The sequence below is a fragment of the Chrysochloris asiatica genome, unplaced genomic scaffold, assembly GCF_000296735.1.
Source record: "Chrysochloris asiatica unplaced genomic scaffold, ChrAsi1.0 scaffold00207, whole genome shotgun sequence".
NCBI lineage: Eukaryota > Metazoa > Chordata > Mammalia > Afrosoricida > Chrysochloridae > Chrysochloris > Chrysochloris asiatica.
This window is the reverse complement of record NW_006408725.1, coordinates 2,273,284-2,301,142: the sequence shown is the minus strand read 5'-3', so window position 1 is coordinate 2,301,142 and position 27,859 is coordinate 2,273,284. Positions and strand designations below refer to the sequence as shown.

Genomic DNA, 27,859 nt, shown 5'->3' with positions numbered 1-27,859 from the left:
TTAAACACACTAACTCAAGAAACCATTGTTGTTGAGTGTATGCTAAGTGAAACCTCATGGTTCCTAAAGTGGGTGAAGTAGTGTTGCAAACCACTCCTAAAATGGAACTTGTATTAACTAAAGCTTTTTTGATAGAGTTCCTGCCGAGATCCACCTGGGAACTTCACTGTCTCTTGGGGAAGGGCTGTGTTTTGCAGATCCAGGGTCCATGGAATCCTGACCAAGCTCTCTGCCTCTGCTGAGGGGAAAAGGCTGAACTTCCACATGAATTAATGAAACCATGTGTCTGTCTTTCAGGTTCAGTATTTCTTCAAGATCTTAGATAATTAGCAGTGGAGAAAGCAAAGACGTCACGACGGATGGGGAATCTGAGACCCAAGACAGCCACGCACAGGAGGAATGTGTTCATTCTTTTATTGTCCATTGTTTCAACCTGACTGAATACAAGATCAACAAGAGCACTGTACTCCTGGCAATTATTACATATGTTAGAACATGGATTTTGCACTGTAGACAACATGTAACACCAGTCTATGGGGTACTGCATTGCTTTTTATAAAGTTCAAAATAAAGATTTATTTTCAAACAAGTGACTTTGGTTTATTTCATACATTACACTTTTTCTTGCAGAAAAAAAAAAAAAATTGTACAACTGCATAAATATAAAATTCTTCCACCATGGAAATGGTAAAAACATTCATAAAGACACAGCACCAGCATGTGATGCCTCCAGAGAAAGGAAAAACAGTAAAGTAAAAGAAAATGTACAAGCAAATGAATTAGTAGCCCGATCACTAGCCACAGTGAGGGGCCCATCTAGATGGAGCTCATACATAGCTTCAGAACATACTGGAGGACAAGGGAAGAGATGTCAGGACAGCATTCAATACAAAGCACAACACAACCCATCACCTTTTTTGTGGTTTTCTTTTTGTAGTGTCACTTAAAATTTAAAGGGCAGTTCCCCCATGACAGCCCACCCCCCACCCCACCCCAGCCCCAGGAAAAAAAAAATAATAAAGACCTAACACCACAGGAAAAGACTATGGAGTGTGTTAAAAATGCTCATTGATGGGCCATTATCTTTGAAAGAGCCAAACCCAAAAGAAAAAAAAAAAAAAGTTACCATGCCAGTTTTATTCCCATTGAATATTTACACCTTGGACAGCAAACCTTGCTCACATAAAGTAGAAAACAGATACAATAAAACATGGCTTGAAAAATGACCAGAGTATGCACCTATAGTACTGTACACTAAATAAAATACACAAGGCAGCAATACTTAGGGGCCAGAAACACTGCTTACTACAAGTCAGTTATGGAATCATAATTTACAGTAAAAATGGGCACGTCCCAAGGCTCAATTTTTCTTTTTCTTTTGTCATTTACAGTAGAATAAATATTTTGTTGCTATTGCTACACTTTAAATTTACATTCTAACCTATTAAATGCAGAAAGCTAGTGTAAAGCGTATAGATTAAGTGTAGGTCCCATACGTATGACAGTTTGTTCAAGACTAGTAGGTTTTTGTATCTTTAACTTTTTAAATGGCTAGTGGGAAAGATTTGTGCTTGTGATCAGCTCTTAACTTCAATTTTTACATCAAAGCGTCCCTGAAAGCGGTCTTTCTCACTGTACCCAATGTTCTCACCGTATGCCTTACACTCGATGCGGATTTCAGTGTCCATGGTGAGGTTGGTGAACTGTACGGCCAGCAGAGGTTGCAGGTACTTGGGCTGCAGAAGTCTACCATAGTAAGGATAATACTGCAGCGGAAAACCGGCATAGCCGCCCAGTCCAAAATACTCCACGTTGCCAATTTTTTCCTTATCTTCGTCTCGCTAAAAATCGGAGGGAAATGCATTTTAATGGTTCGAGTCATGGATCACTATTTGTATATTCACATCCACACAGAGATACACACCGCTCTCAACCCCACAGAACACAACAGGTCAACTGTAAGGGAAGTACAGCCATCCTCCCTACATGCCTAGCTCAAACCTCTTCCAGATGCAGGTGAAAAGTAGCCTCTGGAATGCATCAGAATGGTAAGTCATAAAGAGGTTATTCTCATTGGACAAATGGGGAAACCGAGCCCAACATTTCTTCATGCCAATACAATCCCTAGAAGTAGGACCAATATTGGTATTTCTAGTGGTACTATCTACAAAGGTTTATCTATTTGAGCCTTATTTTCTGGTATCCATGTCCTTTCTTGCTGTCAGCATAAGGCTGTGTAGAGATTCTCTTTCTTCTGCTAACATGGTAAAAACAATCCATCACGTAGCTCTTTTTTAGAACTAAAGGGGGGAACATGTCTTGATTGCTATCCCAACTTTTCAAAGTTTCTAAAACAGAAGCCAAGATAATTTTTAACATGTGAATTTGTCAATTAAAAATAATGTTGGCCACTGATTTTTTTTAACACACCATGTAGGCCAAAGCAGCCTATTCAAAGTGGGCTAATTCTTCTCTCAGTGGAATAAATCAATAGTTTTAAGTGATTAAATTCAGATTTTTCAGTTTCTTGTTCCAATGAGAAGAAACAAATCTGACATGATTTTTGCTGCATCTTTCTGCCCTTTCAAGAAGTATCGCTACAATTCAACTGAGACTAATACCTGGAAGACAGTTCTCATACATTCAGATTTCACCTCTAAGTGACAACTCTCACCGAAGTTCCCCCTTTTCCTGTGTCATGCCTCCCACCCACCCTCAGTAGTTCTAAATGTCCCCTTACCTTGCCATTGCACTGAACAGGCAGGACATAGGGGCTGTACTTCAGCATTTGGGTAGAGTCCATGGACTCATTCTTGGGAGGCTAAAAATAAAACCCACTGGTTAGTTAAGACTATAAATAATCTGTAAATTTTCAGAAAATTAATTTGTAGCCCAAACAAGTACACACTGGTCACGTGAGTCCACTGAAATAACGCTTTAAGATAACAGAATGAATGACTCCCCACCACCCCCTTTCACCAATCTAGGGAAGGTGATGTTTAATGCTTTTCTTGAAATGAAACTAAATGGCCAGACTCTGTGACCACAATTATGCTATGCTCCAATACAAAACTGAAATGCTAATGTGATCCATTATAAGCTTTACTTAAGACACTTAAGAATAAGAGGAAATAACACTCCTTGTTAGATGAGATTCTAATAGATAGGACAGTTGATAGCTATTTCTGTTTTATAAAACTTGGGGCGTGGACTTTCCTCCTGAGGCATGAATAAACGATGCCGTCCTGTACTCTCTCAAGCATACCTTCCTTCAAATAAGCTTTCCTTTTTAAAGCTCCAGTGGAGGCACTGCCGCCATTGGAGGTGAGTTTCGACTTCTGATAGGAAAGTCTGTCATGTAAAACAAGTAAAGGAGACACTGCCCACCCTAAATGAAGGGTGTGCAGAAGGGCAAATCCCCTGAAGAAACCTCACAGTATAGACTGAAATTCCCCAGCTAAATCCACCTCAGACGTGTGATAAGCACAGACCACTGGCAGGCAGCATGTGTCTGGACTTGAGATGTAATATGTCCATAGTCTATTCAAAGTCAGACTTAAAGTGGACAATTCTTTCTAAAGGTAAAGGATTGGTATTTTGTTACTACTCTTTGTTTTGGTGTGATGCTGTAGAATAAGCACTGGACTGCTAACCACAAGGCCAGCAGTTCAAACCCACTAGCGGCACCACGGAACTCTTATACAGGGTCACTGTGAGTTAGAGCCAACTGGACAGCACGTGACTTTGTTCTGGAAAACAAGAAGCTGTGCATCGAGATTTGAGTCTTTCAACACTACCTGCCAGCACCATATCTACTGATTTTTAGAAAAAAAAAGAAAATTATTTTTGATGAAAAAAAAAAATATATTGATAGCGCTATCATCAGAAAGTGATGAAACAGGCATCTAAAGTGAGACAACGGGGTATGACACGCTCTTAAAAAATGACAGTGCTTAGGGTGATGAATTAGAAAAGTGGCAATAAATAATCAAGTGAAGACCAAAAAGAAAAATGTGGGGAAAAAAAGTGGCTGAATTTATCACCGCATAGACTCTCTCTATAGATGTGGGGCCAGATGTGAATCACAGTAGAACAGACTAAACGCCCCTGTGGGTATATCCAATAGCACTTAGTGTCTATGAAGAACAATGTCAAAAGTGAGGAGTTCAGAGAGCAGAGATTCAAATTAGTCTTTCTTTGGCCATGCCACACCAATTCCTTTCAATGCCAAATCATTATTTTATTCTTCTTAATGCAGAGCTGATTTATCTTAGTGAAGTGTTCCCTAGCAGTAGGATTATTAAACACAAGTATGACATAATGACTCACAATTTTTCTTCCATTATACCCAAGTCTAAGTGGAAACAAGGTTAAAATCCTTGAAAGGTACATTAATTTCTCTAGAAGATCCATCAAGCCAGCCAGCCACACAACCATCCACCCACCTCTTCATTTTGGCCTCTGATAGCAATAAAGGAACTTGGATGCATCTTTTGGGTAAAAAGAAATACATTTGTAGAATTTTTCATCACTATAATAATTTTCTTTTTGAAGTAGTATTCATGGGTGATAAGCATTATATAAACAAATGACTAGCATTTGGTTGGAAATTCATGAACAAAAGAGACAGATTTTAGGAAATGAAGTGGTTAGTGAGTTGGTTCAAGTAGTATGTTCCCATTATAAAGTACAAATATACAAATAATATACAAATCCAAAAGCATGATTACAAAAGATAGACTGTGGTCAATTTCTGATTTTATGTCATCTAAAACTTTAGTGGCTCACTGAAACTTTATGATTTAAAATAGTACTTGCCTTAGGTTTGAAGCCCAGAACTCGGTTGAGCTTTATAATAACACATGGTTTGCCCTCTTTGTAGCCAAAAGATTCATCATTTAGTCCAGAGCAATTTCCCAACCACTCAAGCTTGAACCTGCAGACTTTTCGCTCTCCCCGTTCATTGTTATATTCTCCTCGTTCTTTGACGTCACTGGGAATGTCTAAAAATGCAAATATCAGTTATACGTTATACTAGCAATTTCCTTAACATCATTCAAAGGCAGCAAAGCAATTTTCTTCCTTGTCACAATTGTTTGTTTTAAGACAGTGCTATCTGGAATTTAGACTCCTACTGTGGCACTGTAGGATCAGCACTGGACCACTAAACACAAGGTCGGCGGTTCAAATCCACTAGCTTGGAACTCCTTGGAAACCCTATACACAGGGCTGTTATGAGCTGGAACTAACCCCCGCCACCATGGCACTTAACAACAGTAATCGTGCATTGAATGCACTGTCTGAATTAAGCAAAGATTTTCAGAAAGTCATCTCTCACCTCTTCACATTAAAAAGGTTATTTTACTGAGAGTCAAACCAAAACCCACCGCCACTGTGTCAATTCTGCCTCATAGTGGCCTCACAGGACAGAGTGGAACTGTCTCACAGGGTTTCCAAACTCTTTCTGCAAGCCGGCCACCACATCTTTCTCCAGTGTGACCCTTGGGTAAGCAGCTGAGAGCTGTAATCACTGCACCACCAGGACCCGTTTTTACCAAGAGCAGTAGCTGGTAAATCACCCCACACCATCAGCTTCCTAGCACTTGATGATGAGAACATCAATGTTAGGTCTCTGGTAATATTTCTCTTCCTTTAAATAATGGATGACTCAGCTACTTAGAAGCCTGAAAAGAAATTGGATCACTCTTCATGACCAGCATCATTTACCCTGGTCCACCTGGGTTTGAGCTCAACAACAGGGATGTTACCACTAAAATACAAATGGAAAGGAATACCAATTTTTTTCAGAACTGGGCCTTTTTTGTTATTTGAAGCTGTACCCCTAAATTACCATGGTTAGCTACCCAATAAAAGCAGAACAGAAAAAAAATTTGTGTATTTTTTTTTTTTTCCTTTTAACTACCACTCAGCTTTTAAAGATTTGGATTTCAATAAGCATTCACCCACCTGAAAAAATTTAATCTAGCATTTTTGTTGCATACATCATACCAAGTCAGACAAACAATATATGGATATAGAATTTACAGTTAAAACACAAAGCATCCTGTAGGAAGTTGATGCAAATACCATCATTTGTGTATATTTTAAGTTCACAAGTGAAAGATTTTTCTTTCAAATGTAAGTCTCGCAATTTAATCCAGGTAATTAAACCCAAGCCTTTTAATGTCTGCAGAGTAAGATGAAGCCTTATTTAAATACTAATAAAAGACATTCACAGTAAAACTTGTTTTTTTTTACATCTATTTTTCCCTAAAATGTCTGGAAAATTACAACTAACTGCATATGACAACCACACCTCAGTCTGCCATATAAAGAAGTAGAGTTGATAATGTTTCAATCAATTCACGAATAATATCAACTAGTAACTCAAGGAGACACCTTTTTTTATTGGTAGGCATGAAAACATAGGCTGGGTAATTCACTCTCCAGGTAACAAGGAGGGGATTCTGTACTCATGAATGAAACCAAAGGCCATTCTTTCCCTTTCATCAGCCACTTTCTCTTCTCAAACATGCAGCTGCCTAATAATACATATTTCATTATACGTCCCAGGCACTATCTACAGTGTATACCCTGACCAGTATCAGTACAGATATAGCTGATGATACCAAAGGGTCATTCTTATGGGAGAAAAGGCCCTGGGCCCTCCAGTTCTGTTGGTGGAACTGTGGACAGTTCTTGGAGTCCATCAGTGTGTCTGAGTAATAAAAAGCTGGGGTGTCTGCTTTTAAAGCCAGGCACCTTTCAAATGCAGCTCATAGTAATACTTGAGGCTACAGTATTTCTATCACTGCTTCTAAGCCATAGAGAAGTGTCCTTTTTTAAAAAAAATACACAGGAAGTCTCTTCCCAACATGGCCATTACTCAATTTTTCTAAATTTTCAGCAACATTAAGTAACAAAAGTGGATATCAGGATTAAAGGAAAAAACTAGCCACAAATATCAACAATGCGTCTACTTACTGCCACAGTCTTCAAAAATCATTTCATCCTTTTGGGCCGAGTCTTTGTACTTTTCCAGAAACCTAACTATGTTCAGCACATAGGGCTCATAGCTCTTGGGGTCTAATGGACGGAAGGAAATTTCAGTCTTTTGGATCTGAGGAAGCTGTGTTAGTCCTAGAGCAGGGAGAGAGTAAGAAAAACAAAAAAGTTCTTAGTAGGAAGACAGCCAACCATAATACAAATGCTAACTCTCCATATACAAAACTTACTTTGCTCATCACACCTGGCTAAAAAGAAAAAGGTTAAATTCTTGCTTCCCTTGTGAAATTACTCTGCTGACATTTAGATTAAGTAAGTTGTTGTTATTATGGTAATTTTGGACTCCTGGTATGGCACTGTAGGATCAACACTGGATAGGGAACCACAAGGTCTATAGTTCAAACCCACCAGCTGCTCCTTGGAAGCCCTATACAGGGTCCATATGAATTGGAACTGACAACCATATCATTTTATTTCTACAGCAACAGAAACTGAAATAATGATAACAAGCATTATTTCCATTTTGTATATGTAAACATTGTTTACAAAGGAGGGCTAAGTACCTGGCCAGGGTCATCAGAATTACAATCCAAATATATAGTAATCCAAACAAAGCCTGTTCGGTTTTTTTTCCAGCCCTCCCATAAACACATTAAAAAAACTGCACTGCAAGCTAGCATTTTGTGCAGCTGGTCCTCCCCCACCTTTAGTTCCATGTAAGCCTTGAGCAACTTCTTTTGTGTTCCTTCTAGTGACAGAATTCCATGACCATTCTACACCTGACACATTCAAGAATACTCATAGAGATATTCCTTTGGATCTTTCAATCTAAATTGGAGGAATTTGAGAGACATGTGCAGTTACCACTCCTGCTTTCCAATTCAAAAGTAAGTGGCTATTCTTTGCATGTCAAATATCCTCCAGGAGAGAACTGTAATGAATGGCTGCCTTCGGTTGACATTCTCTAATCTTCCAAAGCCTCTGCCATCACCAGACTTCCTAGATGGATATTTGAAGAACACCCCAGGCAGGGTCAGAGGCTACGGCGTATCAGAGGCGGTGGTGCTGTTATCGGTTGAGTAGGTTCTGACTCATCACAACCCTGTATAGCAGGGGCGGGGAACCTTTATTTCTGCCAAAACTTTAACATTAGTCGTGGGTCATACAAAATTATCAAATTAAAAATGAACCTGCTATACTGCACTGGATCGCAAAGTTGGTGGTTCAAGCTCACAAGCTGCTCCTAGGAAATTCTATACAGTGTCGCTATGAGTCGGAACCAACTCAATGATACTTAACAACATACAGGATGAAGGCTGGACATTCCTTGCCCCTACTGTACAGGGTTTGTAAATCTTTGAGGTTGTAAATCTTTATGGGAGTAAAAAGACTCACCCTTCTGCTATGGAGCAAGTGGCAGATTCAAACTGCTGACCTTGCGGTTAACAGCCCAACGTGCAATCATTATGCTACCTGACTTGCATTATAATCTAGGGCTGCCGGACAAAATTTCAGATAAACAAATTGATTTTTAGTATTAAGTATATTCCTCCAAGTATTGCATGGGGCATGCATGTTTTTTCAAAGTGTTCACTGCTTTATCTAAGATTCAATGTTAACTGGGCATCCTCTTTTGGTTTGTTGTATCTGGCAACCCTATTTTAGGCAGCCTCATAGGCTCCAATGAGACCCACCATGTCATGATTTGTAGGGATGGGGCTCAGTAATGTGTAATAACAAGCACCAGACCAGCCAGCACCTTGGTTTCAGAACCACAGCAATCGTGATGCAGCTGAAGACAACGGCAGTGAGAGTGGAAGCGAAGAGTTGATCAATTGTTAAGTGCCATCCAGTAGGTTCATAGCGACCCTGTACAGGGTTTCTGGTGAGTGGCTGGTGGGGTTAAACCATCAACCTTGTGGTTAACAGTCCAGTGCTGATCCTACAGTGCCACACAGCAGCACCACTTGTGGTGCCTGAGAACTAGGTTTCAGGAGGGTCGAGAGTAAAAGACTGTGTTATATATCTATCTCTATATATTTATTTTTAAGTGATTGAAGATGGCTTTGAAATTCCAAAGTGGTTAAATAATGAGGTGGGTGGGCACCTTAAGGGGCCATTTTTCCAAGTCACAACTCTTCCAGCACCAGAATCCCTACCTGCCTCAGACACCATTCCTAGAAGAATAGAAGGGGTGGAAATGAACACGAGCAAAGGTGGGAAGACAGTTCCAGTAACATTTCATTTTTGAGGGAGCAATGGTCAAGAGGGCTCCCCACCAAAATGGGAAAGGCAGTGATACTTTAGGATAAGCACTGGGCTGCTAATCACAAGGTCAGCAGTTCAAACCCACCAGCAGCACTAACAGGAAAAAGACAAGGTTATGTGATCCCATAAAGATGCACAGCCTCTGAAAGCTTAAGGTGCAATCTGACTTTACCCTATTGTTGTTGTTGCTATGTGCTGTGGAGTCGTTAGCGTCCCTATAAAAGTTGTAATCAACTCTATGGCAATGGATGGGCTAGACAGGAGAGGCATTCTTGGTTTGAACTACAAACAAGGCATTTAAGTCAAGGTAGCTTTCCTGGACCTGGGGGAGGTGCAGAGGCAGGCCCAAAGGAGTCCCCCCAAAACACTCTTATCAAAACTCTGAAGGATGAGGTATTTTCTTAGGATCATCCTGAGGTTAGCAGAGAATGGAGCTTTGAGGGAGCTTTTCAACCCGCGGGGTTACCAAACTGCAGAGACAAAACAGATTTCAGAGGCAAAATTTCCCTTGAACTGGGCAGGCAAGGGGTTTGCGGAAACCTTTCCCAAGGTATTTGTGATGTTGGGGTGGAGAACAGAAATGCACCAAGAAAAGTAGCCTGGGAAACAGTGGTGGATCAGTAGAAGAAGGCAAGATGAACAGCTGTTGGGAAACCAAGGGGAGGTTTCACCCAATCTTCAGGAATGGGGAGAAAGTGGAAACAACTGCTGCCAGAAGACCAACTACACATCAAAGTGATGGCTAACAATCATGCTTGAAGTGGCCAATCAGCAGGATGGGTGACTGAGCATCTCTGTCAACTGAAGAAAGGAAAGTGAACCTACATGATAAACTGCAAGGTGAGTGCATTGGCGTATGTGAATGTCCCCTCTGGCCTGGCTTCAGCTGGCCTCCCTCAGCAGTTTGCCAACGACTTCTCAGCTGCCTCTATGATGGCCTCCAGTGGTCACTCAGTTGGGCATGTCCCACAAGGCCCCATTTCCTTGACTTGTGATAAATCATGACGTTAACTTCTGAGATCCTCCCAGAGAAGAGCGAGTAAGGAGAAGTAGGGAACATGCTTTCTATTCCTTCAAAGATGTCAACTGCAAGATCACTAATATAATCCTAGCTATCAAGAGAGACCAGGGGACAGTGTCAGACCCCAAAGCACCAGCTCTTCTCGCTCAGCACTCTGGGATCTTTCCTAACAAAACACTAGTGCATTTGACAGGAGCGTTAAGTGCAATGGTCAAAAACAAGTTTATCCACAGACTTGGACTAGCATTCTCAATAAGTAAACACCTCTATTATTAATCATCCAAGATCTGAATTAAAGAACCAAATGCATGTAGGTTTTATTGTTATAAACACAGAGAATACTTTTATACAATTGCCTGTGTCTCCCTGGAGAGGAAAGGTAAGAAATATACCCCCGAGTTATGATTATCCATAGGTCAGTTCCCTGGCCCATTCTGTTCTGGACAGTCTGAGTTAAAAGAGTTCTCCAAATGAAAGCTTGTCCAAACCATGAAGCTTGTTCATTTTCTGGAAGTGATTTCTCTAACGTACATTAGACAATCCCAAGAAACAAAGAACCCTGAACTGATATCCAAGTTCTTTCAGTCACTTATTCTTCAAAAATAGCACTCTGCATAAGCAAGACTACATAAATTCCACCTTGCTGACTGGCATTCTCATTAGTTTTTTTCACACTAATTAGACTGGACACTAGATTGGATACTCTTAGCTTGTCCTTTTCTACAATGCCCATTCCTTAACATTGTTAAAGTTATAACTTTGGACAAGAGTGAGCTTTGTTTGCAGTGGTAACTCCCAAGGGCCAAACATAGCAGAACACCCAATCGCTAGTTTGTGGTTTCAAATTATATTCCAGGAAATGTATCTAACCTTTTGCCTCTAAAGTCTTCTGAACTTGAATTGACACTAACTATATTGAGCCCCATCTAGCTTGCTTTTACTCTGATAGGACCATTTGCCTTATACTGCACATTGATTTTTATGAAAGAAACCTACATAAAAGGATGGGATCATAATTTGTATAAGAAAAATAAAATTTTTCTTTAAATAAATATTTAAACCAAATACAATTTAGTTCTTGGCTTTCAATAAGCATGCAACTTTACAAAAGGCTTGAGGATTTTTGTTTTTGTTTTTAAAAAGCATCTGGGGTCTTACACTTGTTTTTTAGAGATACATTTGCTTTTCCTAGGTCCCTCACCTATTGAGAAGCAAGAAAAAACATTCAAATCATCGGCTGTCGTACATGTTAACAGCAAGAAGAGGAAAGGGCAAGACAAAGGGGATGAGAAAAGAAAGACCTTTTCATTAAGATGTGCTTTGTTGCCAATTATACTATAAGTCTTCAATTTCTCAATCTACTTGTGGGTCTTGAAGTTTTAAACTAGAAGGCAGTTTGTTTTAACTTTGTACCAGTTAGTCATATGAATCCCACAGCACAGCTGCTTGTACCTGTCATTTAATACATCTGATGAATCATTAGACCAAATACTCTAAACAGGCACTATTTTCCACAGAAACCTCCAGCAGGGAAACCATGATTAAGAAAGGCATAGGAGACAAAGAAATGCTTATAAATGCAACCATATGCACATAGCCATCTTGTGTCTCTGGTACATTTCAGCTAAGATGAAAAGTAATCAGCAAATTTAAAAACTGGGACAGTATGACCTTATACACATACACAAATTATGCATACACACAAGTGTGTGCACATGTATGCTCCTTGAAGCCTCACATACTCCTGGATTTTGTCTATTTCCAGTTTTCTATCAACAAGTTTAGTATCAGCTTACCTAATAACACAACACAGGTGCAAAAGGGAGAGAATGTGCCTGTGTGCTGTGCTTTCTGGAAACTAGCTGCCTCTGACTCACCTTCTGATTCACGTTCAGCCTTTGACTCAGATGCTAGGCTGAACAAGATGCCAATCAAATGCCTTTACTTTTCACAGAGGGCACTTGAGATTCTTCCCCCTTGAAAAGTCATTGAAAGGCAAGTTTGTTGGCCTTTCTCTGTTGTTGTTGTTATGTGCCATGGAGTCGGTTACGACTCACAGCGACCCTGTACAGAAGGTTTCCAAGGCTGTAAGTCTTTACAGGAGCAGAAAGCCTCATCTTTCTCCTATACAACAGCTGGTAGTTTCGAACTGCTGACCTTGAGGTTCACAGCCTGATTCTTAACCACTAAGCTTACTAGAGCTCCTTAGTTTAAACAAACCCTCAGTCTAAAAAAACTCTTAACTCCTATCTAAGCTAAGTGCCCGAAGCTCTGGTTGAAGGTCATTCTTACAGTGTTTCATTCTGCTGTGCATAAGGTCGCTATGGGTCGGTACTGACTCGATGGCACCTAACATCTTTAAGAGGCATCAAAAAGTTCATGGAAATAAATAGAATGAAGAGGTAATGGAATTTTGCCACAAACTTTTTGAAATCCCATCATAGTTTCATTAAGGCTTATCTTTGACATTTTGAATAGTTTGTAATTATGCTTGTTCCTCAGACAGTAATTAAAAAGGTACCATTTTTATCAAGGTAAATCCTAGTATTTGCCACTAATTATGCTTGTTTGTTCAAGGTCAAAGTGAAGAACAAATGCATATAAATGTACCTGACTTGTTAAGCTATAAAACGGAAACATTTGCTCAGTGACTAATATCCTGAAAATAAGGCACCATCTTATACAAGGTATCTGATGATATCTAATCATGCATCTGAGGAGGTCTGGTAGCGGTTACGAATCGGGCTGTGAACCACAAGGTCAGCAGTTCGAAACTACCAGCTGTTCCGTGGGAAAAAGATGAGGCTTTCTGCTCCCGTAAAGATTTACAGGCTCGGAAACCCTGGACAGGGTCGCTGTGAGTCAGAACCCACTCCATGGCACACAGCCACCACACCACTACTTATTAGTAGTCCTGGTGTAGCTCTGTAGGCTAATGCGGCAGACTGCAGTCATTTGAACTGCAAGGTCAATGGTTCAAGCTCACCAGCTGTTCCTTGGAAACCCTATACAGGGTTCAGTTTGGGTCGGAATTGACTAGATAGCACACTTAACAACAACACTAATTACTAGATATCTCAACTCTGCTTACACATCTAAAATGAACATATAAACTAAGCTTCCTTTACCTGTGGCATCAAGAATGTTTTTAAACTATTAGGGCTACCAGTATTCGCAAAGGTAAGACCAACAGCTGCCTTCTTGTCTTTGCAAATGAAAATGTTTAGAATACCATAGGTAGGTGAACTGAAGCCAAATAGGGGGAGGTGGGGGCACAAGAGTAAGAAACTCGGAGTTCTCTGCACTAAGTCCCTTACTAAGTCACAGTGCTGGGCAGTAGCTTTTGGAAGTTGTAATTGCCACCAATGCTAGCTCATCCATAGCCACAAACTCTGGGAATGAAGTAGCAGGATCCAGCTGGGGATGGGACATGAGTAAAGTGAGAAGGAATCAGGTCTAGAAAGCATCTATACATTCTTCATATAGAATCATGTGAGCTGCTAGATTACAAATTGGTGGATTCTAATTGGAAACAGCAGAAAAACCTTGGCCCTCTGAAGTAACATGCCCTCCAGAGTGTTATTGTTGTTATCATGCATGCAATTCCAACTTATGGTGACACAGTACAACTGTGACCCCTATGGGTTTTCAAGGTTGTGACCTTTCTGAAGCAGATGGCCCACCAGACCAGACCTATCTCCTGAAGTGCCCGTGGGTGGGTTCGAACCAACAGTTTTTTGATTAGTCAAGCTCTTAACTGTTGCTAAATATTTCCAATTTTCCCTTAAAAATTTCAGTGAAAGGCAGTAATATAAATGTTAACACCTCTTGAAATAATAAGCTAAGATTGAAAAAACGATTCTCAACAATTGTACTTAATCACATGGGGATCTATATTGCAATGGCTTGTAACCAAATGAATTTTCAGGTATTTCCTTTTCAGTCAAGCTGAAGCTGAGATTGCTGGCGGTACCAATGTGCTCTGGTGATCTTTCCCCACTCTACTTTCTTGGCCTGAATCTCATTACCAAGGATCTGACATTTTAAAATGCGTTCTGACAGCACTGAGCCATCTTCAGAGCAAAACAGCAAGGCACCCGAAGCGTTAAAGAAGAAGAACAGGCGTGTACAATCATACAGGCTTAGCAGGAAGCAAGCCAGCAGGGAGGGACTCTCCCCTCAACTCACTGACTGACAGACAGTGACCTGCATTCCACTGTTGCTAAATGGGTGAGGGGGTGGGGGAAATAGCAGAGTATGTGAGATGAGTAGACCTTTCTGTGGTATCACTGTGCAATCAGCAAGAATCAGATCAGGAACAGGGTCTGGTGGGGTGAGTGTGTATGCACACACGTGTCTGCATGTGTGTGCAATGTGTAAGTGCATACATCTCCTTAGCATCTCTCTAGGTCCAGCAGCAGTAACAGAATGAGAAGAGATGCCATGCCTGCTGACCACCTTGGTGGGGGCTTTAACAGGAATCTCCACTGGTGGTACAAAGCATGGCAAGAGTTAACCCCACAAAAGTATCATAAAGGAAAGGAGTATAGAACAAACATGTGATTTAAATTTACTTAAAAATTTACAAATGTTTTCCTCAACTCAATTTCTCCCAAACACGCTCCATTGGAAGCCTAAATTCTATTGTTGTTACGTGTCGTCAAGGGACTCACAACAACCCTGTATACAGTTTCCGAGGAGTGGCTGGCGAGCTTGAACAGCTGATGGTATGGTTCAACTGACCTTGCAGTCCAGTGTATTAACCCACAGCACCACACCAGGACTCCATGAAAATCCAAGCATACAAACCATCATGTCACCCACAGGTCACAGGCTACAAGTACCACATTCACAGCCGACAAATCCAAGTACCCAAAGAGGAAGAGACTTCTCTTTCCAGTAGAAGAGCTGGGCTATAAACTAAGGAGGCTGTCGACTGCTATCCTCAATTTAGTGCCATGAGTTTTGTCCCTAAATAAGTAGTACACACATACCTCAGAGATAGTATAGTTTAGGTCCCTGTGATTTTTGGGGGATGGTTTACACAGCCTTGGTGTTACAGCAGGTTAAACCCTGGGCAACCAACCAAAGGGTCCATCGTTCAAACCCAACAAGCACTCTATGGGAGAAAGATACCAGTGTGTCTCCATAATGATCCATAACCTCAGAACTCTATGGGGTAGTTCTAATCTGCACTATAGGATCACTGTGAATCACAACGGATTCAATGGCAGTGGACAGTAATCTATTAAGTGTGCGAAAGCTTTATGAAAAGGTTTGAATATTATAAGAATTACCAAAATGTGATAGAGAGACTCAAAATGACCACATGATATTGGAAAAAATGGTTACTAATAGAGTTGGTTCAGCACAGGGCTGCCACAAACCTTCAATTTGTAAAAATCGCACTGTTTAAAAAGCGCAATAAAGCAAGGTATGCCTATAGCCAATAGACCAGGAGGCTTCCAAACAGTTCATGGAAAAATGCCATTATCTTTTAATTTCATCTTTTCATGAACTTTTGAAGTACCTTCACATATTTATCATCTCATTTTGTACTCACAGAATATTATTCCCACTTCATTAATTAGAAAACTGAGTTTTAGTGAGGCTAGGTTAATGGAGACTGTGTCCAATTCCAAACTGCTTTTCCTTCTCAGATAAAATTTACTGTGAGCTTATATGGGATGACTCAGGAATCCAGGATACTGAGGTCAGGCAGTATGAGATTGTCGATTATTAACCTCTTTGACCTACAAAAACAGCAATTTAATATGTGAAGCAACCTAATATTTCAGCTGAGGTTCCAGCTCTGTATCTCCTAGGCAGACCTGTTCCATGCTTCCAGAGCAATCCCACTTTGTAAGGAATAGCATACACACTAACAGCCACCATTGCTCAGGGTCAAGAATGGACACGTTATCCATTTTCCTTACGTTTCACTCCTATTCAGTAGTTTCATCCTTTCTCTGGGGCTGCAAGTTGAACATTATCAGTGTAGCCAATATTCTAGATGCCCAAAACCAAGTGCACTGCACAAGTGCCGCTGCTTAATTTGGCCACATTCACACATGTTGTTTAGAAGAGATCTAATTACAAAGTATTCCACTGTGGAAAGAGCAGTCAAAACCCAGTCAGGGCAGATTTGTATCCATGCCTCAAGAGAACATTAATAAGTCTTTATGTGTGAGTTCTTTAAGGGAGCCCTGGTGGAGTGATAGTGAAGCACTTAGGAAAATGGAGGCCCCTTCGAGATATGAAAGGCAAAACTTGTCAGGATATTCTTCCACACATTTGTTCAGTCTAGATACTTAACGAACCGTCATAGCTACTTGCCAAAAACCCAAAGGCTTAAGATTTGCTCTATAAAATGCCAAGAGAGAAGGGTTCCATTAAGGGGTTCCTGGTATGGCACTGTGGGTTGATGTGCTGGACTGCAAAGTTGGTTTGAGCCACAAGGTCAGTGCTAAAGCTCACCAGTTGCTCCTTGGAAACCCTATACAAGGTCACTATAGGTTGGAACCAACTTAACAGCACTTAACAAAAACAAGAGAGGCTGCTAACTAAAAGGTTGGAGGTTTGATTTCACCCAAAGGTGTCTTTCTTCAGACAGGCCTAGAGACCCACTTCTGCCAAATCAGTCATTGAAAGTCCTATGGAGTACACAGGTCTACTGACACAGTGTAGTGCTTTAGGGGCAGACCGATGGCTCCATTCCTCAGCCCCCATGTCCTCCCTGAGCAAATGTAACCATCATTTTCAAACAAATATCTTGCCTCTTAGTAAAGGCACAAAGAATCCCAGGCAAGGTGGATGGGTGAGGGTGTGAAGAGAAGCACGGAGAAATTATGAAGAGCCTAGTGACACAGAGGAAACATGGAGGGCCTAGGAAGCACTTTTCCTGTGACTCAGACCAAAGGCCAGGAATGCATATTTCCAAGATGAGCACCAGCATTCCTTTAGAGAAGTGTTTGTCAGGCCAGTCCAACTGCTGCAAGGACACTAAATATAGGTACAAAGAACTTGTCTTTTAGGAAGAGACTGAAGAATGGGGAGTGTGGGAAGAATAATACTGGAAGGGACAGAGCACCTCAATCAGTAAATTTTAGACGTTAGATCACTGGCAAGTCTGTATTTAAAAGACCCAGCATTTTAATAAAAGTTAGAGTCCCCAAACTTTATGCAGTCAGGAAATTTTTTTCCAGCCTAGGAAATTAAAGGAAATGTTTGATTTTGTGGTTATTTTTGGCTTCAGGTGTAAGAACTATTATAAAATAGCATCATGGGGAAAAAAAACCAAAAAAAAACTACATGATTGATTAGTTTGGAAAAAAAAAAAGCCTACACAAATTTAAATGATCACTACTAACGCTATCTTAAAGTTTTTGATGGAAGAGGATGTGAAAAGATGCACCATGCTTCATAGTCACAAAAGCCAGTACAGAATGCATTTATTTAAGGTTCCAAGTTTCTTTGAGCACATCAGGACATGTTTCAACCTTTCCAAAGACCTATTTCTTTTGGGAAATAGTTGCTGGAAACTGTCATTTTATATACTTACGCGTTTTCTTTTTCCACTTCCAAAACTCCATGGATCTAAGTTTAACTATCTAGCAATATTCTGGGTTTTTCTCTTACAGTAGAGCACTATTTGACTTGGGGCTATAAGACAGTCTTTGCCACTTCTGCATGTTTTGAACATTTTTCAACTAAGAGTCTTTCCCAAACCCAAGTGAGAGAAAGGGGTGATGTACGTGACAGGCAGCGGTACTTGATCCAGGTTGCTCAGTGCCACGCAGACAGCTTCAAGACTCTCCCCTAAATACAGCTGTTAATAAACTGCTGCCCAGGTAAAGTGGAGAGGGGACAAGTCATTGCCACTTCCCAGCAGCAGTCTCAAGGTCACTTGTAATGTGAGAACCCAGAAGTTATACAACACTTCCTCTTTCTCTAGGTCCTCTGGACAATGAATTTTAGAAGAACCAAATAGTAATGTCTTGCTTGCTGTTGCTCCTCTGTCTTTTCCGCTGTCGGCTCCTGATCTACCAGCAGTAGTGACCAGTGTGGACGTGTACAGCTTTTGGTCTAGTACAGGTCACTTGGCCCAAAAATCACAGTGGACGACTCGTGAGGCATATTGCAATATTCTATGATAATCTTTTTGTTAATTCAATTTTGAAAAGTTAAAGTAGACAGTTCCTTCAACTGTCAATCGAGTACAGAAAGCGGATAAACAAGACTTCTATTAGAACACACAGGTATGAATATTGAGAAGGGAAGAGAGTGCGACTTTGTTCAAGGTCAAACTGAAAATTAATAGGAAATGGAAGAACAGAATCCTGAAGTCACAACTCCTTTCCCTATGAGCAGTTGGCCATTTCAGAATTTCTCATCATCCCAAAAGACAAGCCAGCCTTTTAAAAGAGGAGCCACAACATTTTTTTTTAAAAAAAGAGGATTTATCTAAGTCATATTTCCCTTGAGAAAGTGAAAAATGTGCATTAGAGCTGGAAAGGCCCTTCCAGGATCCCCCCAACAGCCCCCTTCCGGGATGAGGAGACTGACCCCTCATCAGAGGAGAGAGATCTGCTCACAGTCACACAGCTGGTGAGTGGCAGGCTGGGCCGAGGACCGGGGCCCTTACCCCTCCTTCCAGAGCTGTGCAAAGAAGATGTCTGCAGTCCCTGGGAGCTCTGCCTGCAATGCGGGCAGGAGATCCGGCTACAGCAGGGAGGAGTTCCTACTTTCTCTCTCCAGGATTCATTTGAATCTACATTGCACAACCATTTTCAAAAGATTTTCTCCACTGAGAAAGAAACGCCCATTTAACCTCAGGAAGGACTGGTTTTACCTGGTGGGGCCACTCGGTCCTGATAAGTGGGCTTAAATTCACTGATGGTGAGCAGCAACACCTGGATGGTTCCGATGAAGATGCCAGCCAAGCAGCCGTAGAATATTACGTAGAAGAGAAGGATCTTAACTGCAAGGACAGAAACACAAGCGCTGTGATGCAGTCACATGCTCAGGAGAGTCTAGCCGGCCCAGGGATGGACAGACTCCTTTCCTGGCTTCCCCTTCAGCCTGCTTCTCCCGGAGCTTGCTTTTCTAACATTGACCATGAAAGTGAGCCTCAATCCTACTGACCATGGGGGAGCCCTCTATCATAGTTGTCTATATGTGTATGTGTGTCCAGGGGTGGGGTTTGGATAGGAGGAATGTTCCCTTAGAACTGAGATACTTTTTAGGAAATAACCTTTTTCCCTAAATTAAAAAAAAAACACAAAACACAAAATTCCATTCAGAGCTGTGCTTATACGATGCACAGATTCCCTGAGAAACACAGATTTTCTTTGCTTGCTTATCCCTTGCCATTTGACTACTATAATCCAGATTCTGGTGCTATTTCAAACGTTCAATACCAGCAAGATTTCAGGCTGTGAAAGAGCAGAGAGTGCCGAGAAACCCTGCGCAGCTCTCCGGCTTCATACCTGTGATGTGGGTTATTGACAAACATTGACTTTCCCCTCAGGGGAGAAAGAGAGAGGAACAAAATATTCCATAGTAAAAATGGTGACTACATTTCCAGTTCATCTTCTGACTGTGGAAGCAGAGTAATGACTGGCTTGATGGGCTGCAATTTCTCTTTCCTTGTAGTTAACAAAATGGAGGCAGAAAGAGCTGCAAAAGCAAAACAAAATGCAGAAAAAACCCCAACAAAACATGAGGAAGGCAGACTGCAATGAAGCTATCAGTTACTGGTTTACAAGGATTATCTCTCCAATTAGCCGCATAGTAACAGGCTGTACTAGGCATCGCTGGGCAGTCTTGTGCCAGCCAAACAACTCTCTGCTCTTTGTGTATGCAAAAGTGGATGCAAGTGAACCGTAAGGGTGTAGAGTCAGAAACAGGGCTACACAAAGGAGTCCGCAGCCCCAGGTTGCTCCTAAAAAACTCCACGTCTCCTACATTAAATTTTGCGGTCCTTGGGGGAAAGCCACTGAACAAAAAATGATTGAATAGAGCATGTGAGTATATGGCACAAGAGTGAGTGGGGTGAAGGGTGGTCAGGGACAGGTACACAATAACAGGAAATAGTCATAATGCCATCTTCATAGGTTTAAAAACTTTCCTATTAGACAATAAATCATGTTATAAGAGCTGTTAAAACAAATCGTTTTTACATAAAACCACACCAAAATGTTTAGTCTCTATCAAAAGAAAAGAATAAGGAAAATGACAAAGAAACAAGCAAAAAGATAAGGAAGAATGGAAAGGTTGTATAATCCAGAACTACAGTAATCCAACTCAATCATTCCATCCCAGCAGGGCAAGGGTTAAGTGCTGCCTTTCGTATCCAAGCAGCCTGTGATGTCAAGAGATTTGGAAAAATTTTTTCCAGTGAATGCTCCTAAGAGGTAAAAGAGTTGGTGTAACACAGTTAGCCAGAGCACTGTTGTAGCCTTGATTCACGTTTCCTGCCTTTTTCGGGTTGCCAGTTTATCTTAGTCCTCTGAGCTGAAGCACATTTATCTCTTCTACCAACTGCAACATTTTTATATTTTATCCCCTGGACTCTAGATAACCTAATTTTAACCATACACGAAGGCAAATAATTGAGGTTACAATATGCAATACAAATACAGCAATGATGACCCAAGTCATGGTGTCAGCACACAGATCAGCCTCAAACACACAGTGCCCAGAGACATTACTTAGCAAAATCTCCCCAGTTACTGTTGTGAATTCACTTGGTTGGAGAGGAGGCCAAGCATGGGACTCTAGGAGCTGCAGGCTTTAAAAACAGCTGGACAAGTAGCATCAATCAGTGAGTGACACCACGAGGGGTAACGTTTGCAGGATTTTTCCTTTCTAAGCAATTTTTCTTCTTTTAATACAAGTGACATGGAGGTTTTTCAGTGAGGGGGGAAAAAGTGCCCTTCAAAGGGTCATGTTGTTGTTAAGTGCCGTGGAGTCGATTCCGACTCATAGCGACCCTTTACAGGGTTTCCGAGGCTGTAAATCTTTACAGGAGCAGAAAGTCTCATCTTTCTCCTGCGGAACAGCTGGTAGTTTCGAACTGCTGACCCTGAGGTTAGCAGCCTGATTCATAACCACTAAGCTACCAGAGCTCCTTTCACTTAGGCTGGTGTAAACATTTAAAATCCCCACTGATATCTGTCTTTAACTTAGTAAAAAGGCAGATGGCATCAAGTGATTTGTGTGCTGTGATTTCTGCAGCAGATGACCGGCAAACGCCCTACATCCTCCTTGGGGAAAATCTACCTATAAGCAAAACAGAGCCAAGGGCATTCTGCCCTGGTCCCAAGGGCATCCACGTTGGGCCCACTGCTGGAAAAGGTGTATTTTCTCCAAATGAGGCAGCAATTGCTGCTGCTTTCTCAGTCTAAAGGAGACTCTGGCAATTCTTACATGGCCAGAGGGAACAGACATATTGGTGCAAAAACTAAAACTGGATTTTTAGCCCAGCACCTGCACCACTGAAAAATGGAAGTGAAGATGAGATAAGCACACACTAGTCCTAGTGTCTAAATTCATTAATCGGTGTACTGACTCCTTGCTGAATGTGGTACCAAGAGAGAAATACGAATACACTCTCTTATATGGAGGTTCTGCTCCATTTAATGCCAGTCTAAAGAACAGGTCGTTCTATACTGCCTTACCCTCTAAGGCAAACATTATTCTAAGAAGCAGCATGGAATTGGAATGAGGAAAGAAAGATATTTTATGAGAAAAACACTAGAGGGCAAATTTCACAATGGCTCTGGAGTAAAAAGCAAGCCCACCCCTTCAGTGACACTGCTGGGGTCAGACCACCAGGGAAGGGAGGCCCTGCAAACCAAGGGAGAAGGGTGCCTGATCCGAAGTGCACCACCCAGGCACCGCACTCAAGTTACAAGGAGTTGCTAGGAGGTGGCCTTGACCAGGAGCTGTTCATCCTATACATCCTGCTTCATTCCTAGTTCTTCAGGTTTCCCCTCCACATTAAGAAAACGGCAGAGAAGCTATCTTTGTGCCTGAGGAATTGTGGCAAGAATCCCATTGAAGAACAATCTCTCCTAATTAAAAGCTAAAAGCATTGCCTTCAAGAGCTACATTTTCAGTGGCTCTGGAAGGCCCAGGCCTCCCAATATTGCCTTAGAAAAGGGCCTCACCTTGACTAACCTTGAAGTCTGATGCATTATTAACCCTTTATTTTCAGACAAGACTCACTACAAACCACATTTTTTGTTTCTTAAAAAAAAAAAATTTCATATATTCCAACTTCTTCCATTTCAAAATGTCAGCCAAAAGCTTATTTCCCTGACTCATTCTGTCCCATACCCACAGAACCTTCCAACCAGGAACACTGTATAGGCCCCCATTCAGGGCTCCTAAAAGGCTGCAGCGGTGGTGTTAGTGGTGGGGGTGATGATGATGGTGGTGGTGATGATATGGGAGGAGGGAGGGCAGTGATGCAGTAGGGGGGAGTTTCCTCCCTTCCTTCCTTCCGCAGTCACGACTCTCAGAGATTTGCCTACAACTCTGCCCTTCAAAATGACCTTTTTCCAAGAACCATGTCAACCTTTCTGATGTGGGTAACAGAAAACAAGTAAGGTAGCTCATTTTGAATGGGGGAAAAAAAAAAATGTCTGTCCAGGCAAGCAACAGGCTGCATAAAATCCTTTAAGATGAGCAGTTTCTGCCTTTGTGCCATAGATTTGTTAGACTAACCTTTCACCGCAATCAAGCCAAGCTACTGATTCTGCATCGTACTGTGTAGACAGACATTGAAGACAACCAAACTTTGCCATGTTTAGAGGGCAAGGCTAATCAACAGAGCTTCCTGGGCCATTTCTGGCGGTGACGACGCCTGCGGAGCTCACCGGGAGAAACTCTGGCCCTCGCTCTGAAATACTGCAGTGTGTGGACGGATTCCTCCCCACCCCTTCCTCTCCCTCTTCTGGAGTACATATTTAGACTAGAAGATGCTATACACACAACCGCGCCTGCATTAGATTCAATTACCGCATGAGGTTCTCTCACAGCCTCAAGCCCCATTTTTCTTTCTTTCTTTCTTTTTTTTTTTTTTAAGGGCCTGGGGCAGGACTATAGAGCGAGAAACAGCTAGTAATCCCATCGCCTGACTATTCTCTGGATGGAAGGGCTTCACGCGATGCTCGATAGGATAGACTGCAATTTACTAAAACAAGACCGCTAAAACATCTATCACCTTTTACTTCGCGTGCTCCCGCCCCATCCTAGGGACTCTGCATTCCGCGCAGGATGACTGATGAGCCAAGGCCGGCGCGACCCGAGCAGCGCCCACCACCCTACCCCCACCACCCTCGCCAGCGCGGGGGATCGGAGCGCCTCGCAGACCCTGCGCAGGGATGCGAAGCCCAAGAAAGGCAAAGCACAGGGGTGGGTCAGGACTGTAGACCCCGTACTTACACCAACTGCCACCGGTCCTGCCCAAAAACTCCTTCTTCTCCGAGTTCCAGATGAATTTCTTCCAGCTCCCCTCCTCCTTGGGTTTTCCCCGGGCCATGGTGGTGGGTTAGCAGCTGCCGCGGGGGTTGAAGGTGGGTAACTGCGCCGAGCGCCCTCGAGTCCTCTCCTACTGCCGGTCGCGTCCCGGGCCTGGCTCCACACAAGCTGCACCCGCCGCTGCCGCTGCGGCTCTCCGAGTGCTAGACGCGCGGTGGAGAAGCCGAGGCAGGAGCGGGAGGAGGGGGAGGCGGCGGCTGCGGGGGCGGAGGGAGGAGGGAGGGATTGCGCGGGCTGGGCGGCTCCGAGCCCCGCACCTATTGGTGGGCTCACTGCCGCTCGCTGACTCTCTTTGGTCAACCACGCGCCCTTCTCGCTCTGGGGGCTTGGGGGCTCCGCAAACCCGTAGCTGCCGCTCCCGCTGCCACTAGGGACGCGTGCTCAGCCCCCGCCCCTCCTGTGACCAGAGGCAGGAGAAAGTTAAAGGAAAAACGGACAGATGGACTACAGGCCCGACACACGCGCGCGCCTGCCACAAACCGAAAAATTGGCGAAGAGCGCACGCCCTACCTTTACTATATACCGCGCTTCAGAGGCCCGGAGCCCCGCCCACTAGCGGCCCAGCCGACCAATTACCGACGCGGGAAGGTGGGGCCTAGGGCCCGAGGGGGCGGGTACGGGGCCGGCACAAAGGAGCCGCCGCGGCAAGAGGGGCGGGCTGAGGAGCGGGGGCGCGGAGAAAGGCTGAGGGTACAGCGAGGAACGCGCAACCTATACCGCGCAGCCCCCTCCCCGCGGCCGGCTGAGCTCGAACGGCCGCTTCTGTGATAGGGAGTCTTGCACCTGAGTCACCCACCACCTGCTCTGGCACGATATCCCTCAGCGGTGCGGACGCCGAGATCCCCCTCTCGCCAGTACCCCCCCTCCAACCTTCACCCGCGCGCTCTCGGCCTCTCTCTGCAGCAAGTCCACCCCTCCGGGGCCCTGGAGGGGTGGCGGAAGGTCACTCCGGGACGCCCGAGGGTCGGGGACTCTGCCCGGCTCCGCCCAGCCGCTTGGCTCCTGCACCTGCCGCTTTTTAGTGCTCCCCGCCACTGCGGTTGCAGTTCCGGCCTTTCCCTATCGTTCCGGGACAGCCCAACCAACAGGCCCGGCTCCTGACTGCCGGCCAGTGCTCCTTGTGGGCGACCTGAACCACCTCGAGCAGGACAATTGCCAAACCGTGAGACTGTCGCCTTCCCATCCAGGGCGGACGCACGGCGCCAGGCCTTGGGAAGGGTAGGGGCTGTAGGAGATCGACCAGCCCCTGTGAGTCCGCCCATCGGAAACCGGTCTCACTGCATGGCAGCTCGCACCAGTCTAGACCCCAGGCGACAATGTTTGCATGTGACCCCGCCACTGAAGACTCATTTTTAATGGTAGGCTTTTATACCCTTTTGCCGGTACGACCACTTCAATGTGCTGTAAAATCCTGGGGACAAAAGCATCTTTGGGGAGACCCAGCTCAGCAAGAAGTCACATGGCAGTCTTAGTTATGCGGTCCCCATTCCCATCCTTAGTCCACTGCTGGTGAAAAGCCGAACTCCTTGGTTTCATCGGCTTCCAGTGAGCCCCCGAACAACTTCACACATTCCTCTCAGGGCAGTGACACAGCAGAAAACATGGGGGTTCCTTAGCAGCCACTGCAGAGAAGCCCTTTCTCCAGGAGGTAAGGTAACCTATCCTAGAAAAGGGGGTCTCTCAACTCCATATGGAAGTATTACCAGGTACAAGATGCTCATCCTGGCCACACTTATGTTCCCAAGGTCACCCTGCAGGTCCAAAGTTGACCTTGAACTGCTAGAGCTCTCTTCTACTAACCCTTCTCAAGGCCCCCTGCCAGACATGGGCAAACCTGCAGGGCTCTGTCAAGGGCATCTCTGAGAACAGTGTGCTCAGAAAGGAAACCACCCCCTGCTTTGCCCCTGCAGTGTTTATGTTGGGAAAGCCCCAAGTTGGTGGTAGGAGAACTGCAGGAAGAGACTGCACCTGCAGATTGATGCCTCTGGTCCCCTCCCAGCAGAAGTTTCCTCATGCAAGAGTTTCCAGAAGGACAGGTCACTGGGAAAATCATGTGTTTAGAGTGTCCTTTACCTAAGAGGAAGTAAAGCCTGTGGGCAGAATCAGCAAGAAGGGATGAATAGGGGAGAAGGTAGCATTCTAAGGGAGGAGGGAGCTAGAGGGAATACGTGGGAATCCTTTTGCCAATCTCCTTCTGGGTCCTTCCCATCCCCAGAACATAAAAATCTCTTTACTGTAAGTCAGGCTCCAACTCATAACAGCCTTATCTTTATCCCATCCTCCCTTAATTTTCTGCTCTTATCTTTTTCTCTTCTAGGAGATGCATGTAGTAAAAGAAAGTATGTGGAGAGCACTGCACACTTTAGTACCTCCTTTTTTTTTTTTTTTAATTTCTTTAGCATGTCCTATCTTAGATCTCCGTAGTGTAGTGGTTACGAATCAGGCTGCGAACTGCAAGGTCAGCAATTTGAAACTACCAGCTCTTCCGTGGGAGAAAGATGAGGCTTTCTGCTCCCGTAAATATTTACAGCCTCAGAAATCCTGTGCAGGGTCACTCACTGTGAGTCAGAACCAACTCCACAGCACATAACCAACCAACCAACCATCTTAGATCTTCAGGGCTGTTGCAAATGCTCAGTGGTCTGATCCTGTGTCTGGCAAGGGTAGGCCTTCTCCCTTGTCCTTGACCTACTGTCAAACTCTGTGAGCTACTGCCCTCTCAAGTTTTAGTTTCCTAGGATTGTTCATGGAGTCCTGGTGTGGCACTGCAGAATAATGTGCTGGACTGCAAAGTCGGTTTGAACTGCAAGGCCAGCGGTTCAAGTTCACCAGCCTCTTCTTGTAAATCCTATACAGGGTCGCTATGGGTCGGAACTGACTCGATGTCATTTAACAACAAGAAGTATTGTTCATTGGTCCTCCCCTGTGTTTAAACTCTTCCCAGGTTCTGATGAAGTCCTAAGAGTCATGAATGCACAAAATAGCTTCTCACTCTAAACCACCTTCTCTTAGACTCTCTGAAAACCTACATGTTTCCACTGAAACCTGGTACTGCTGCTAGAGAACATCTCAGCCCATATGGGAAGCTGATTTCTCCGAGTGACGCATCTCAAATTCTGCCAGTCCCCTTCCCTCCACCATGCAGATTTTTTAACCCATGAAACTGCCTGGCCACATATGGTTTGGAGGAAGACACACATGCATTCAGACTCCCAGCATCACCATTTAACTAGCCGTGTGACCTTGGGTAAGTCCCTTGTTCTCTCCAGATCTATTCCCTCAGTTGTAAGATTGGAGTGGCACATTGTTGGGAGGATTTATTGACAGACCAGGGAAGGTGCTAAGCACAGTGCCTGGCACACAGCAAGAGCAGTTAAGCAGCTTAATTATAATCAGCTGTTTCCATTTGACCTTGTCTAACCTTCAGGCTATTGCTATAACTTTGCCACCTCACTTTGATACTCACCCCTTCAGGACTCGGAGTGCCTTCCCATTAGCCCTTAGAAGGTCACCCTGACTAATTCCCCACCTTCTATGTCACCTTTCCCTTTGATTTCCAACATGCTTCCTGCTCCGTGACCTCCTCTCACTCTAGTAATGAATAACTCAAGCACACGATGTCCCTTTAGGTTGCGCTGGGCTGGGCTTTTGTTCTGAGGTCCTTTTTCTGTGAAGAGTAGGATAGCAGCAGGTTGAAAGCAGGAGGTGTGTGGTTCCCCAGAGGGAGGGGTGAGGCTGGCAGGTGGAGTATGTAGCTGTGTGGAGGAGGGAGGCATGGACCGTGGAGAACTAGGAAAGCTGCTCAGTACATACCTCTGGAGGTCCAGTGTTCCTCTGCAGAAAGAAGGAGGAAGAAATTCTTCAGCTCAATTGAGAAAAGCTCGGGGCTAAGAACAAATTTTCATCGTTTTTTTCTATGCAGGCAAGGAAAGTGGGATAGTTGTGGAGTACTGTAATTGGTTCTTCCCTAGTGTGCTTTGTGTGGGGGTGAGCCTAGGGGAGGTAAAGAGCAGGAAT

The 27,859-nt window shown here is 43.6% G+C and overlaps 1 protein-coding gene across 1 annotated transcript; it reads right to left on the bottom strand.

Annotated features, from left to right (window-relative positions):
* Nucleotides 1–397: 397 nt before the first annotated feature.
* ATP1B1 (ATPase, Na+/K+ transporting, beta 1 polypeptide) lies at nt 398–23,979 on the bottom strand. Its single transcript, XM_006872629.1, has 6 exons — nt 23,747–23,979; nt 19,146–19,274; nt 6,985–7,140; nt 4,819–5,003; nt 2,741–2,821; nt 398–1,841 (listed from the first exon to the last, which is right to left on the bottom strand). Exons 1-6 carry the CDS (start codon nt 23,841–23,843, stop codon nt 1,578–1,580), a joined length of 912 nt encoding a protein of 303 aa, XP_006872691.1. The 5' UTR covers nt 23,844–23,979; the 3' UTR covers nt 398–1,577.
* Nucleotides 23,980–27,859: the final 3,880 nt, after the last annotated feature.